This window comes from Aythya ferina, assembly GCF_964211825.1.
Source record: "Aythya ferina genome assembly, chromosome: 11".
NCBI classification, from domain to species: Eukaryota; Metazoa; Chordata; class Aves; order Anseriformes; family Anatidae; genus Aythya; species Aythya ferina.
Window position 1 is genome coordinate 7,947,385 of NC_140307.1, and position 13,976 is coordinate 7,961,360.

The window sequence follows — 13,976 nt, forward strand, 5'->3', positions numbered from 1 at the left end:
CAGAAGCTGGGTGCTACTGCGCCAACAACAGCCTAAAATCAGGGGGCAGAGAAAAAGCCCAGTCTTTGGCCATCTGCACCAAAGCCCCTGGCTACGAGGGGCACAGCCTGAGGGGAAATACTCACCTCTCCCCTCCGCAGGCGCTTTCAGTCTCAGAGAAGACAAGTCTCCCCTTGCACAGGGCTGAGCACAGACAGCAGCCAACAGCCTGCAGCTTGCAGGCACACATTTTGCTCCCCATTTACTTCCTCTTTGCAAATGCTCTCTGCTGCAGGCAGCCTCCTTTGCCAGGCCTGCAAGGGTGAACCCAAGTTTTGTTTTGTTTATAGTTTATGGCAAGCCTGCAGCTTCCATCTGCCCAGCATTAGAAAATGGAAGGCTGCTGTGCTACCCCTCCCCACGCCCCAATGACTTGTGGAGTGATTAAGGACAGCTTTAATTTGAGGCCTGCAGCTCCCAAAGGACTGATATAATATATATAGCAATCTCAGTTCCACCTCTGGAGGCTGAACCCTCTCCAGATGATTAACGACACCTATTTCCTCCTTCTCTCTCCCCCTGCCACTGAAGGCTGATTCCGTGCAAAGTCCAACCAGCGCCGGGCCCACGGTCTGACTACCAAACAGGAACATTTACAACCAGAAAAAGCACCCCAAGAAATCAAAACAGATCCAGAGAGGCAAGCCAGCACCATATAATCACAGGATAGCTCTTTTAGTAAAGAAATCGCAGCACGTTGGGCTACCTGAGGTAGACCTGGCTGGGCTGGGTTAGCAGCAGGGCTGGCCTTGCACGCTGGGACAGAACTCAAAGTCACCTTGAAGGATGCTCTCAGGAAGCAGGAACATTAGAGCAGCATTCCCCTTGCAAGCAAAAATTAGTGTTTCAGCCTCAAAGAGCTGCTGCTTGAGTGTTACTCACCTTCACTGTTACTGCAGCTTCAGGCCCCAAAGGACTGACTCAGTGTATGTGGGAAAGCAGCACTCATCTGAGAAGCTACTGCCAGTTCCCACTGCATTTGTCCCCTTCATGGTCACTGTGTTGTGGACTGTTAGGCCAGAGGCAGCTTCAACACTGATTAAACGACTAAGATGAGAACAACCCAGCTTCCAGCTCCCCAGAGACTGCCCAGCCTTGTGAGCCCTCACCTGCTGCCCGTGATCCACGATGAGCTGCCCTCTCTGCAGTACCAGGCTTCTTGCTCCTGGCTGGAGGAACTTCCACCCACGGGGAACAGGTTAAGGACTGCTGCCCTCCTGCCCAGCTGTGCCAATGAGCTGATCACCTCTGGAGAAGCTAAAGGGGTTCCAGGGGATCACAGAGGGAGCTTGGCCACCATGTCCAGACAGATGAAGGCATTGCTGGAAATGCTGGTGGAGCTGCTCCAGGCCTGCAAAAGCTAATCCTTGGGTAAGCAACTGATTGCTGCCCTGCTGCACACTGCAGTGTGCATATCCTCCCTTGGGCATCGTAACAATCCTCCAGAAAACTACAGCCTCAGGGGGCTGGGATGGCGCCAAAGAAAATCACTCCCTTGCCAGGTCTCCCATTATATCTAGCTGGCTACTCCCCCCTTACACTTAAGGGCAGCTATTCCCACCTGGACACAAGATCACTCCCCAGTGCTGCTCTTACTGAAGAGCAGGTGTCAGAGACAAGCATTAGCCATTGTTTAGAAGAAGTTTAGAAGAAGCCATTTGAGCTCTAGACTGTGACAGGGGTCTGGTGAGGACAGCGAGCCTCCTGGGTACCAAAGCCCCCGGGAGTTGCACACCTGGGAGAGGAACAGATCACAACATGCACTTCCAGAAGAACTCCCTGAGGAGAGCTTCACTTCAGAGTATAAATTTTAATATTTATTTAGAACAGGCCTGGTGAAGAGAAGTGGGAAGTAACGCAAAGGCAATTTATCCTCCAGAGCCCTATTTAATATCCTATATACAGAGGCCACACAAAGCAGCAGCTCTTCTCCTCCTCAGAGTCACATCCCATGTCTTCCCCATGTTCTGGAGCACAGCTTATCACTTATAAGTCCAGAAGGAATCGATTGACTTTTTTCAGGTATTCCGGCTTCAGGTAAGCTCCCAGCTCATCCTTTGTGACCCACAGATAATCTTTCTTCAGCTCTGCCTGTGACAAATCACTGCTCTGGAGGAAGGCTTTGTAGAAGAACACTTTGGCTCCCACGTTATCCTCAGTCCTGATGGCCCTGGGGAATTTATACTTGTAAATCCCATGTGGTGCATTCCCCAGGATTTTGGCTTGAATGTGATCTCCTGGAGAAAGAAAATAAGATGTAAGAACACAGAGCAACTGTAATTGTTCTCCTGTAATAACAGACAGACAGTATAGGATGGTCCTTATATCTGATTCAGACTGACTGTTCCCTCTTCTTGGCAGAAATACTGCCCATTTAAAGTCTTTTCTCATGAAAAAGTGACTTGTCCCAAGTTCATCAAGCCCTCTGAGAGATAGAGAGAATATCAAGCTCTGCCAACTCACGCAGAAAAGCAAGGACACACGTGTTTGCTATCACCCATCTGCCACAGAAGCTGCTACAGGGTGACAAAAGGGAAGGGGGGAAGCTGCACACCTGGAGCAAGCTTAGACCATCCAGGGGGCATCTGGTGCTGCTCAAACATCGGACTGCAAGGGCCAGGCCTGGCACCACAGCAGCTGGCAGCCAGAGAGCCCAGCTCCCAGCCTGATGGCTGGCAGCCCCTCACACTGCAGCACAGCTGAGTGCAGTTAAGGCACAGATCACCCAGGATCTTGCCAGAAACCCCATTACTCGAGCACAGTCCCACTGCTATGAAATCTCTCTTCCCAGCAGATGGGAGGCAATTTCACCACAGATGGCAAATATCCCTCAGGTAGAACAAGGGGAAAAACAAAAAAAAAGACTAGGACAAAGAGGAACAAGAGGCAGGCACACAGCAAGCTACATACCCAAAAACATAGCCATAGCTCGCTCAGCTGTGTTTCGCATAGTCTCCCCAGGCTGCCATTCCACTTGAGGCAGGAGCCACAGCTCCTGGTTACCAATCTTCTGCTTCACCAGCAGCATCAGGTTACTGTCCAGCTTCCTGTTCAGAGACTTCCGATCATCTTTTTTATCAGCATCTGCCAAAAAAACACAACATGTGTTCGAAACAGTCTCCCAGCCGCACTGGTCTGATCAGCAGGATTCTCTCTGCAACTTACACCCTTCTAGAAACCATGCAGACAGAATGCAGATATATGGAACAAGGCAAAACTCTATACAGAAATATTCTCAGTCACTCTGGGAGCCAAAGCAGGATTCAGAACTGCTAAAATGCAAAAGCGTAGTGCTAAGATGTACTCTACCTGAGTACAGGCACTCTAAGGCACTGCTAAAACATATGCGTACCTCTTCTGTTTTCAAAGGGTATTTGCAGTGAGCAGCTTAATTTCTGTCAAGCTGGAGACCCAGTAAGAATGACAGGCAAGTACAGGAACCAAACTTTCTCAGGTTTTTCTTGGAAGTTTCCTGGGAACAACACAAGTTTTCCCCACTCTGGTCTCAAAAGGCTGTGTGAACGTGCCTACCTTCACAGCATTGCAGCCCTGATTCCTTTATAACCCAGTTAACTCCTCACACACATACTAGCCATGCTGCCAAAGCATCAAGTTTTTAGAGAAACAAGAAGCTTAGCAAGTACCTTCTCTGTTAGACACACCTGAGTGTGGTTTTATGTAGGGTGCTCCCCCCTGCCAAGACACAATTTTAGACGGTACCTGTCACCCTCGGGGCCGGGCTGAACTGCAGCAACTTCTGCTCCCACTTGTCCTCCAGGTCCTGGGCCATGATGACAGTTTTTCCCGGCGCCTCATCGTCGTCGTACGAGCTCTCCTTCCTCCTCCTCAGCCGCTCCTCTTCCTCCAGCTTGCGGACCTCGTGGTCAGAGTAGCGGCTCCTCTCCAGCTCTATCTGAAGGGACAGCACGAGGTGTGACTGCTCAGGGCTCCCACCAGCACCAGGAACCGGGTTTTGGGGCAAAACCCCTCACACCGAGCAGCACCGGGGGGCTCCCCTCCTTCTCCCCCAGCTTTACCTGCTCCATGAGCGCCGCCATCTCCTCCTCCTCCCTCCGGAGCGGCTGCGTGATGCGGGGCAACCTCAGCAAACACAGCGCCCCGAACAGCCTCCACGGCCGGGGCGTTACAGCGCCAGAAGCAGAACTCACCCAGCGCCCCCATCCCGCTAAAGCCCCGCCGGCCGCCGCCATCATCCCCCTCCCCTTCCCCACAGTGCCCCGCGCCCGCCCGCCGCCATCTTTCCTCCCGCCCTGCCTCGCGCCAAGGCGGCGGCCGCCATCTTAGGGGAGCCGCGCGGCCGCCATGAGCGCGGCGCTCGCCGTCGCCTGGCAACGGCTGCTCGGGGCGGCCCGCGGGTGAGGGGCGGCCGGGATGAGCCCCCTCGGGTTGTTTTATTTCCTTTCTTCACGTTTTGCTTTATTTTTTTCTCCCTCAGTGCCCGCTGTTTGCATGCCGGCCTGTGGAGGCCGCGGGAGCTGGCCGCGAAGGAGCCCGCGCAGGAGGCGGAGGGGCAGAGCGTCGGAGACCTGAGGTGAGTCCTGGGGCAGGGGCAGCCCCCGGCCCGTGTTTCTGCCCAAATTGCTTGAAGATACAGCGTAAAATTTGGCCGGATGCAAAGAGCGAGTGTCTGACGGTCTGATTTTATCTCCCCAGCGCTCTGCTCCTGCAGAGGAGCTCCATGAGGTGGGATGGGAAGACCTACGAGGAGATCCCGATAGCGCACGTCAAGGCCACATACAACAAGTGAGCAAAGCAGCTTCCCCTGTGCCTGTGAAATGAAAGCTTATAACGTGCCTGGGCCGGTCAATTTAAATGAAAAATGTCAGGGAAGTTCGTGGCTGGGGGGATAGTACTGCTGACTGCAAACGTCAGTGCATATAACTGTCCTCATAACATCTTTAACATTAATAAGATTATTACTACTTCTTGGCTGCGTTCTGATAGGAATAATTAGATGCTGATGGCTTTAATGGCAGGGTACTTCCTGCCCTCAGTTCTAGCACTGTGCAGCTGTTGAAAAAGTCATTGTATTATCCATGAGAGATGATTGTGTTTCATTAGTGAACCCTAGTGTGACATTGTGCCGCCTCTTAAACGTCTGTTGAGTTCGAGAAGTGTTGTTTTGTGTTTTTTTTAATGCATAGAAAAGGTAAAATGCTCACAGTAAGAGGTGGGTCTGACAGGGTTAGCTGTACCCAAGGGATATCTAGCGGAGCAGGTCACCCAGAAAGATTTTACCATCTCCGATTCTCCAGGCATGACCTTGAACTTCACTGCTGGCAGGTTTCTGCAGCTGGTGAGCATAACTGAGATACTTTGAAAGAGAGGGGTGAGTTCAGATGGCTTTGAGAGGGGAGATGAGCTCTGCGGTGAGCCACGCGTTTTGAGAAGCTTTGCAGAACGAGGAGAAACTGGAGAATTAAATCATCTGCTAGCTTATTCCTTTCTTTTGCCCCCCTCTTTCTGTAGCACCCACATCCAAGTGGTCGGCTTTGACAACAGGCCGTTTGCCCGTACGTCCTGCGGCACCGAAGGCTTCCAGAACGCCAAGAAGGGAACTGCCATCGCGGCACAGACAGCCGGCATAGCGGCAGCAACGGTGAGTCTGTGCTGAGTATTGTCACCCTCCAAGAGGGGGTCCCTGACTGCATCCTGCTGCTACCTGGGTACAGGGGAGTGGAGGACAAGTACAGTAACTTCAGCTATTTTCGGGGGAAAGTAGGGCTTCTTGTTCACATTGCTTATCCCTTGCTCATGAGCAGCACTCCAGACCTCTGCTCCTTAGCACTCGAGCAGCACGCTGTTTGCTGACAGTTTCCCTAGCTTCATCTGACACAGTGAGCATCTTCACACTGACAAAATGTGTTTGAAACAGCAGTGAGAAATGCCCAGAGGGTGATCTTAGCTGTGCACGCTGTGACTGAGAAATGTAGTTTGTAGCCTTTCTTAGCTCCAGTTTCGTAGCTCTTTTATTCAAAGTGAACATACCTCAGCCATTTTGGAAATAAAAGCCCCTGAAACAGCAGCAGTTTAATTTGCACTGCAGGGGATTGAGAAGTGGCTGTAATTACTGGCTGAATGTTTTATATTTGCTCTCTGCCACAGGAGAGCTGAGCTGCTACCAGCAGTTCTAGTCAGAAAAAGCAATGTCCCTGGGCACGTAGTTGCCAGATGCATACGGTTTACTGTAGTAATTCCTAAAAAAAACACGTGGGCGTCCAGTTAGCAGGAAAAGATGAAGCTGGCAATGTTATGGCCCCTGTTACAGCAACATGAGGCAAGGTTAAACTGAAAATCCTTGTCCTCAATTAGATGGAACCTTTCATGTCAGAGGTGTTCTGTGCTGCTGCTGGCCAACAGCTTATTATGGTTGATTCAGAGGAATATAAGAACACTTTCACTATTAATCTTTGTTCACCAGAGCCTCGTAATAGCTCAATAGCTGTGGTTGGCCAGATGTATTCCCATCCCTGTTAAAGTTTGTAGGAGATTAATTGCACTTGAATGTGCAAACCGAGAGACTCAGGAGAGCTCCACTTGGTGGCAGCACTGCTCTGCTTTACAGCAGGTGTTTTTCATTGTCAATTTGCAAGTCCCTAAAATTTTTGCACTGAAAGTGTGGACTCCTGCACAGCAGGTATAAAGCCTGCCCACTTTTCTCATTTACCCTCTAGAAGGAATCCACTGATCGCAGGATAGAAGTCACTGCATTAGAGAAGGGGAAAACAGCTTTGAGTTACTCTTTGTTAGCCAGGTATCCATGGATATGTCATTTTCTGTCCTGACTTCGGGTCACAGATCGTTTGATCTTAACACTTTCTCTGTATACGGAGTTGACAGCTTAACACAAGTTTTCTTGAAACTGCCACAGTTGTATCCAGGCTTCCTTTTCTTCTACTGTCTGGCTTTGTGCAATAACCACCATCATTCTCTTCTGTATCCATTACTATCTACTTTTTATTTTTAGTTAGAGAATACTGTGATAGTGGGTCAAAAGCAAATGAAAGGCTCCAGGGGAGCCAGAGCAGCAGTAGATACATCAAAGAGAATACTAACCAATTCTTCTCCCCTCAGAAAGCACGTGGGAAGGGTGTATTGCACGTACGAGTCATGGTGAAAGGACTGGGACCAGGACGCAAAGTAGGTGTCAGATTCTTCTCATATATTTTTCTTTCCCAGACATCATCCTTCTGTTTTTTTTTTTGTTTTGTTTTGTTTTGTTTTGTTTTTGTTTGTTTTTGTTTTTTTTTTTTTTTGTTTTGTTTTTTTTTTTGTTTGTTTGTTTTTTTGTTTTTTAATTTAGGCTAGTCTTATGACAACACCTATTTGTGGGATTTATTTTCAGAAAGTGATATGAAGGATTCATCACTCAAATGCCTAGCAAAGAAAACTGAGAATAATAAGAATTTTAGAATAATTCCCTTCTGGAGACAGAATAAAAGCTGTATTGGGATCTTCTTCCAAGTAAAGTAGCAAAATTGATGGGAAATCTGACGAAAGAATGGAAGCAGATAGTTTTAAACTGTATATTCTGATACTAATTACTTATCCACAGGATAATTACAAAATAGAACTATTGGAAGAAGCTGATTTTTTGGGCAGGGGCCCAAGCTATTTTTCCTTTAGCTTTTTTATCCCCTTTTGCTCTGCAGCATGTTGCTAACAGCGTGTCGTCTGCTGTCTCACCCCGCAGGCTGCCATCAAGGGTTTGACCATGGGAGGCCTGGAGATCATCTCCATCACCGACAACACCCCGGTTCCACACAACGGCTGCCGCCCACGGAAAGCCCGGCGAATGTGAGAGGGAGTGGAAGAGCCACGCTGCATTCAATGCTAGCTCACACAACAGGGACTGGGTTGAATGTTGCTCGTGTCAGACTCCAGAAAGGCCCCCTCCCGGGAATTGTTTGCTGAGGGGAGCTCAGAGAAGACAGCCCTGGGCCGTGGAAGGTCAGGCGGTAGGAGCTGGTGGTAAAAGCAGGAGTGCAGCTACCCCCTCGTGGGAAGCCTCTTGCGTACAAAGTTTGTTGATTAAAATGTTGATCTTCCGACAGTCATTCCCGCTGTGTTCCCAGAAGTATTTCGGATTATTATTGCCTCTCAGCTGCTCTCTTCCTCTCTCCACAGTGTGTGGCTCTCGTCTAGCCCTCAGTGCTACTACTGCTCTGCTTATGTGGAAGGGGAGCACGAGCAGAATCAGCCCTCCTCGCAGTCAGCTGTAGTAAACAACTGCGTGGGGTCACTCCATCTTCCTTCCCTCTTTCTCTCAACGCACACATTTGGCAACAGACGCAGTAACCCTTTCCTTTCCGCCTGGCTTGCAGAGCTCCCTGTGGCATGCGGGAGGAGCTGCTCCCTGTCCACACCGCGTGGAGCACCGCAGCCTGAATCCCTTACTGGCCAAGGTGTGCTGCTGTGTTTCAGCTAAGCTGCAGCTGGCAAAGGGAAAACACCAGCCCTTCCAAGGGGCTGAGGTTGTGCCAGTTTTGCTGCTCGCAGCCCCTTTGGTTCTGCCCCACAAACTGGATTTGCTGGAGCTCCTGGGGAAAGCAAGCAGGGAGTGAGCAGGCTTGAGAAATGATGAAATGCTGCCAAGGAGATTTAAAACACTTACGGCTTGAACTGTGCCTCTGTATATCCACAGGCAGCATGGGCTTGTCACAGGGCTGTGATGTGTTATTGCCGTCCCCGCTCCATCCAGAGAGAATTTCTGCCAAGCAAATATGTCTGAGGCTCTCTGGAGGATTAAGCAGGGAAGGTAACAGCGCTGACTGACAATACCTTTGATTTCCTGGGTGGCAGAAACCCACTGCCCAGCACAGGGCAGTGACGGGAAACCCACCCTGCCAGAGAATCCTGGGCTATACACAGCACACACTGGGCACACGTTTCACTTGTAAACACGGCGTGTTTTGGTGCAGCCAGCAGTTTCATCACAAACCCAGAATCTTCCTTTCGATTATTTTTCTTTCTGTCGCTCCTCCTTAGTTTCTTAAATTGCATAATTAACTATTCTCTTCCTCTTTAGAGAAAGGGTACCATGGCAACGAGGCAGTGAACCTCCTTCGTGGGGCTGAGTGACATGCAGCAGGTTTTGAAAGAAATCAGTCTGCTTAGAAGAGCCTGGTGAGTTGCATTTGACAGAAGAGAATAAAATAAGACTCGGATGAATCCCCTCCCTTACTCCGACTGGCTGAATTTGAACAGAGAGGTTATCTTGCAGGGAAGTTCCCCGAGCTGTCACAGCTTTGACAGCAAGGCAGAGAGGTTCTTCCATACCTGTGTGACAGACTAGACAAGCTTCCCCCTTGCTCCAAAACATGGCCGAGCTTCTGGTGACTTCATGCTACTCTTTTTAAGGAGAATAGGCCACGTCTGCGACAAACCACATTTAGTATGAGTATTTTGGGCAGCCAGGTGGGGGAGGCAGCCACAAACACGGATGTGCCTTAGAGCAAGGCCGTCCTGCTTCCTGCTGAGTCCTGACAAAGAAGCACCAGCTGCTGGCAGGCTTGGCAGCGCGGTGTGGCACAGGGCACACGCAGAAATCCAAACACGAGCGTGCTCTGCCACCAGCTGCTTGTAGCAGCGACGCAGCGGAAGCGCCCGTGTTGGATCAATATGAGGGAAGGGGTTGAAAAACAAGATTGGGAAGAGATCCGTGGTCCTGTTGAAATTCAGGGAAGAGTAGGTGGATGACTCAAGAGTCAAATAGCAGCTACAATAAATCTTTGGCTCATCCAGACTTAGAATCAAGGCTGTGCCCTTTATAAAGGCTGCTTCTGAACACCCCTGGCTTCTGAGCCTTTGTGAGCGTTTGATGAACTCCACCAATGCACCACCTCTGCTTACACAGCGGGACGTTTCACCTGCCTGTCTGCTCCACTTGCTGCTGGTACCTATCCCTATTTTCTTCCTCCAAGTCACATCTATTTTGCACTTTCCAGAAGATTTAACACTCTTTTCACTCTTTTCAGCGGCCAGATCTGTACAATACCAAGCCACACTTGCCTTCCAACCCCCCAGTTCCACATACCCTCCCTGAGCTCTCCAGCACAGTGCCTCATTTTTACAGCTTTTCACTGGTTGGATTTTCCACCCCCTTTTTCTCCTGCCCTGGTGGAGCAGCCCAAAACCACATCCCAGCTCGAGGCTCGCTCTGAGCTGTTAATTCTGCAGCAAACCCCAGGTTTCTGGGGCAGTTGTCGGTGCTGTGGGAGCGCACGGCTACACAAAGCCAGCTTCCCTTCCTTGTGCTAGGGCTCAGCTGCTCCTCCCTGCACACGCTGCACGGTGAAAGAAGTCTTTAAACCCTCTATTGTTGTTCCTCTAGCAGGGAATTAATAGACACCAATAGCACTTAATGATTTCCTTACTCTTCAGATGAAACTATTAATTAAAGGCCTGGTTTTAGTCAGCCACTGGCATTTACCAGTTTTAATTGCTTTTCTTGGCGCCTGGGTGGAATACCGTGTTCCACTGGCTCATTCCTCCTGAGCAGCAATTACTTGAGTAGCATGGCCACAGCGTTAGCACCCTCATTAGGGTCACATCCTCTCCCTTCGGGCTTCCCCATTGCTTTGGGACATTCTCTCCCTTCCTTCCTCTTCCTCCTAACCTTTGACTCCTTAACTCTCAGAAAATTTTGTTGTTGCTGTTGTTTTGTTTTAATCCCACCCTGAAAACAAGCTCAGAAGCTGCTACTGACTGCAAAACTCCATCCAGGTTCAACCATGGCCTTTCTGGGTGTTTGCCCTCTATTTTAACACACCCCACAGCCCTTTCCCCATCACATAGGGGATGACACACAAAACACTATTCTGGCCAGCAGATAAGATGCTCTGATCTGTCTGGCCTTTAACGAGTGCCTTGGAGACTGAGTGTAACTCAGTTACCTGTCCCTTGGACACGAATGACACCTGGTGGCTTGGAAGAAACAGCCCCCAGACTTATCCCTAAGAGCATACATGTATTATTTGGGAAAGAGCAGCTCTTCCCCTAGCCCCCACAGCAAGGGCTTGCTAGCCAGCGTGCAGCTTTATCCGCTGAACTGCTGATTTACTATTTCCTCCATGAGCCTCAGTGGCAAGGAGTCAGGCAGCCAATTCCAATCCCTTTGTGAGATTCAATTAAGCCATTAATTAAGCGATGTCAGTGTCCTCTAATGGCTGGCTGTACACAAGCGGGTGAGGAGAAGGGGACAGACCCTGCAGCGCTACGAACCTGTGGCCGCAGGGGTGGCTCACCGCAACCCTGCTGCCAGGGCCACCTGCACGGGTTCTGACGCTTTCCCTCTGTGCACAAATACCTGGCTGCAGATCCGCACGAGGCAGGTCCCTGGCTGGGTGTTTATAACCCCAAAACGCCCCTCGGGAGCCTCTGAGAGCTCAGGGTTCAAGCCAGGCTGTGTTTGGCACTCAGACTTGGGGCAGATAATCACGCCCCGCGTCCCCATGCAGCCGCCCCTCCAGCCTCAGCCCCTGACCTCTCAGACCAAGCAGAGATCAAGGACCCTCAGGTTGTTTTTGTGCTTTTCCACCGTCCTCCTTTCACCTCAAGAGGCATTAACGGATGCTCAACAGCGGTGGGAACCGCTCAGGGGTTTTATTAATGAACTGCCTAATAGCATCCAAGTCCCCGGGCTGACGGTGAAGGGTCCTCTCAGGGAGCTGCAGAGGGGAGCCAAACCTTGCTCCTATTTCCTTATTTTTTTAATTTTTTTTTTTTTGAAACCACTCACACCTCCTCCGCCGTGCCCTCCCAGCTCCCCTTCTGCTCCTGCCACTTCTCGGGGTCTTTTTGTTCCTTTGGAGTTCACAGCTCACCTCCTACACCCCTCATCTGATTGCCCGAGGCTGCGCACAGCGCTGGGACCTGGACCAAAACCTCTCCGCGGCTGGGGAGCCCCAGCAGCCACCCCCAGAGCCCTCCTTGCAGCACGATGCGCTCCTCGGGGCCTGCACTCAGGCACTTTAAAGACAGCACCAAGATCATCCCAGCACCGTATTTACAAACTGCTCCTAAGCCTCCCCAAGCAGCAACGACAGCCCTCAAAACCTTCCTACCCCTCCTGAAGCACCATCCTCGGTGCTTCACCACTTCACGGTTCACTTGGCAAAGCCAAACTCGCAGCCACACCACCAAACACTCCAGCTTTCAGCCCCTTTTCCTTCGCTTGCTCCTCTGTGCAGGAGCAGACCAGCTTTCCCACCGCACACAGGACTTCAGCTAACAAATAAAACACAGCCGGGCAGGAGAAAGATTCACATTCCCCCCCCCAGCCTCTTAGCAGCAGCCTTTTCAGCAGCTCCCAGGCTGAGGTGGTAAAATACGGCTCCAATCTCTCCGCGCAGCAGCCCGCAGGCAGGCAGCTCGCTCTCCTAATTGCCAGGAATGGTCCCCACGCCGCCCCTCGCGAGGGGCTGGGCGCTGCCTTTCATTGTGCTCCTGCTGCATCCACGGCAGAGGTAAATGTCCAATTTCCTGAGCTGTCAGGGCCGAGCACTACCCAACGGCACCGGCACAGGGACAGAGACGGGGCAGCCCCCGGGCTCCTCCGTGCGGCAGGGAAGCCTCAGCACCGGGAGATGCTCCAAAACCAGCTCCTTGCAGAGAAATCCCTACAAGAGGGCAAGCATCGCCGTGCCACGTGTTTGCCCCGTGTTACAGGAGACCTCGGTTGGCTGCCAGCTGCCCCTTCTCCTGTCCAAGGGGGGATTTGGGCAGCGCTGAAGGCAGGGCTGCCACGGTGACCCAGCTGTGCACTGCCGATCTGGGCCTTACCCTGACCTCAGGACAGGCTGAAAATACCAGGGCAGCAGTAATGAAAGCCATCCTTCAAGGCTGGAGAGCTGGGAGCGTGCCAGGGCTGCTCGGGGGCGATGCTGCTGTTTCAGGAGGGGTCCCCAGCGCCACTGCGGCTCACGGCAGGAATCAACCCAGCCACAGCAGGGCCAGGGCTGCTTGCCGGCACCCCTCGCCCCTCCGAACTTCGCCTTTTGACCCGTTTTCCCCTTGATTCTGGGCGCAGCAAGGCCGTTTCCATGCGGATGGCTGTTTCTCCCCGTTGCCGTAGCGACGCTGGGCCGGAGGCGGGAGGGCGAGTGCCGAAATCTCCCAGTGCTGGCCAAGGGCAGCGGGAACACCTAATCCGGCACCGCTCCTCGCTGCGCCTCCAAGCAGCACCCAGCAACGTGCTCCTGGCTCTAAAGAGGCAGAATTCAGTGTCAAGAAACTACCGGAGGCTTTGCAGCATTATCCCCAAATTCCCATCCCTTGTTCCCGTATGATTTTTTCCCTCGGTGGCCAAATGACAGAACTCCGGACAGACGGCAAGAAGGTGCCCAAGGAAAGGATTTCGCTCATGGGAGGGAGGAAACAAAGAGACAAGGTAAAAAATTCCCCCTGCACAAAGCCTACAGGTACACACGATGCCCTCCACCCCCTGCTCAGCAGGCAAGGGCCAGCAAAAATAATAAAAGCCCTTTCACTGTTCCCTTCTTGTGAGGAGTGTTTGGCCAGAAGAGTTTTTCCAGCCACATTAACAAGGCAGGAAGGTACAGGTGTGCCAGCATGCCAACAGCTATGAGCAGTGCAAAAGCAGGCCCACAAAATCCTGTCCCACTGCGTGCCCACAGGACCCAGCTCTCTAATAAAGGTTCAGAGACAGAGGGAAGCTGTCGGGCCACCTGTCCCGCTGCCTCCCAGCCATCACCATCTCTCTTCTCCAAGTCCTGAGAGATCCTGCAGGAAGAAACAGCAGAAGAGGAACAGGGGACAGAAACAGGACAGACAAATAAAGAGAAGTGTATGAACTAAAGTATCCGAAGCGTGATTCTTCCAGCTGGGTCAAGAGGGACCAAGGGAAGGAAGCGTAACAGGCACGCCAGCACCTGAGCAAAAGGAGGGGTCGGTAA

At 51.5% G+C, this 13,976-nt stretch overlaps 2 protein-coding genes across 2 annotated transcripts; one reads left to right on the forward strand and one right to left on the reverse strand.

Annotated features, from left to right (window-relative positions):
* Window positions 1-1,803: 1,803 nt before the first annotated feature.
* On the reverse strand, window positions 1,804-4,346 carry MRPL46 (mitochondrial ribosomal protein L46). Its single transcript, XM_084532687.1, has 4 exons — window positions 4,077-4,346; window positions 3,760-3,952; window positions 2,950-3,123; window positions 1,804-2,276 (listed from the first exon to the last, which is right to left on the reverse strand). Exons 1-4 carry the CDS (start codon window positions 4,251-4,253, stop codon window positions 2,026-2,028), a joined length of 795 nt encoding a protein of 264 aa, XP_084388813.1. The 5' UTR covers window positions 4,254-4,346; the 3' UTR covers window positions 1,804-2,025.
* Window positions 4,263-8,117, forward strand: MRPS11 (mitochondrial ribosomal protein S11). Its single transcript, XM_084532688.1, has 6 exons — window positions 4,263-4,415; window positions 4,496-4,591; window positions 4,714-4,803; window positions 5,530-5,659; window positions 7,135-7,200; window positions 7,754-8,117. The coding sequence occupies exons 1-6, from the start codon at window positions 4,363-4,365 to the stop codon at window positions 7,859-7,861; spliced, it is 543 nt and encodes a 180-aa protein (XP_084388814.1). The 5' UTR covers window positions 4,263-4,362; the 3' UTR covers window positions 7,862-8,117.
* Window positions 8,118-13,976: the final 5,859 nt, after the last annotated feature.

What these genes read in the sequence shown, in the direction of transcription:
- MRPL46 (XM_084532687.1), bottom strand. Translation starts at nt 4,253, where the DNA reads ATGATGGCGGCGGCCGGCGGGGCTTTAGCGGGATGGGGGCGCTGGGTG. An exon ending in TGGCGGCGCTCATGGAGCAG is followed by an intron (nt 3,953 to 4,076) that starts GTAAAGCTGGGG and finishes CTGTCCCTTCAG; the next exon opens with ATAGAGCTGGAGAGGAGCCG. An exon ending in CCCGGCCCCGAGGGTGACAG is followed by an intron (nt 3,124 to 3,759) that starts GTACCGTCTAAA and finishes TTTTTTTGGCAG; the next exon opens with ATGCTGATAAAAAAGATGAT.
- MRPS11 (XM_084532688.1), top strand. Translation starts at nt 4,363, where the DNA reads ATGAGCGCGGCGCTCGCCGTCGCCTGGCAACGGCTGCTCGGGGCGGCC. An exon ending in GTCAAGGCCACATACAACAA is followed by an intron (nt 4,804 to 5,529) that starts GTGAGCAAAGCA and finishes CTCTTTCTGTAG; the next exon opens with CACCCACATCCAAGTGGTCG. An exon ending in GACTGGGACCAGGACGCAAA is followed by an intron (nt 7,201 to 7,753) that starts GTAGGTGTCAGA and finishes CTCACCCCGCAG; the next exon opens with GCTGCCATCAAGGGTTTGAC.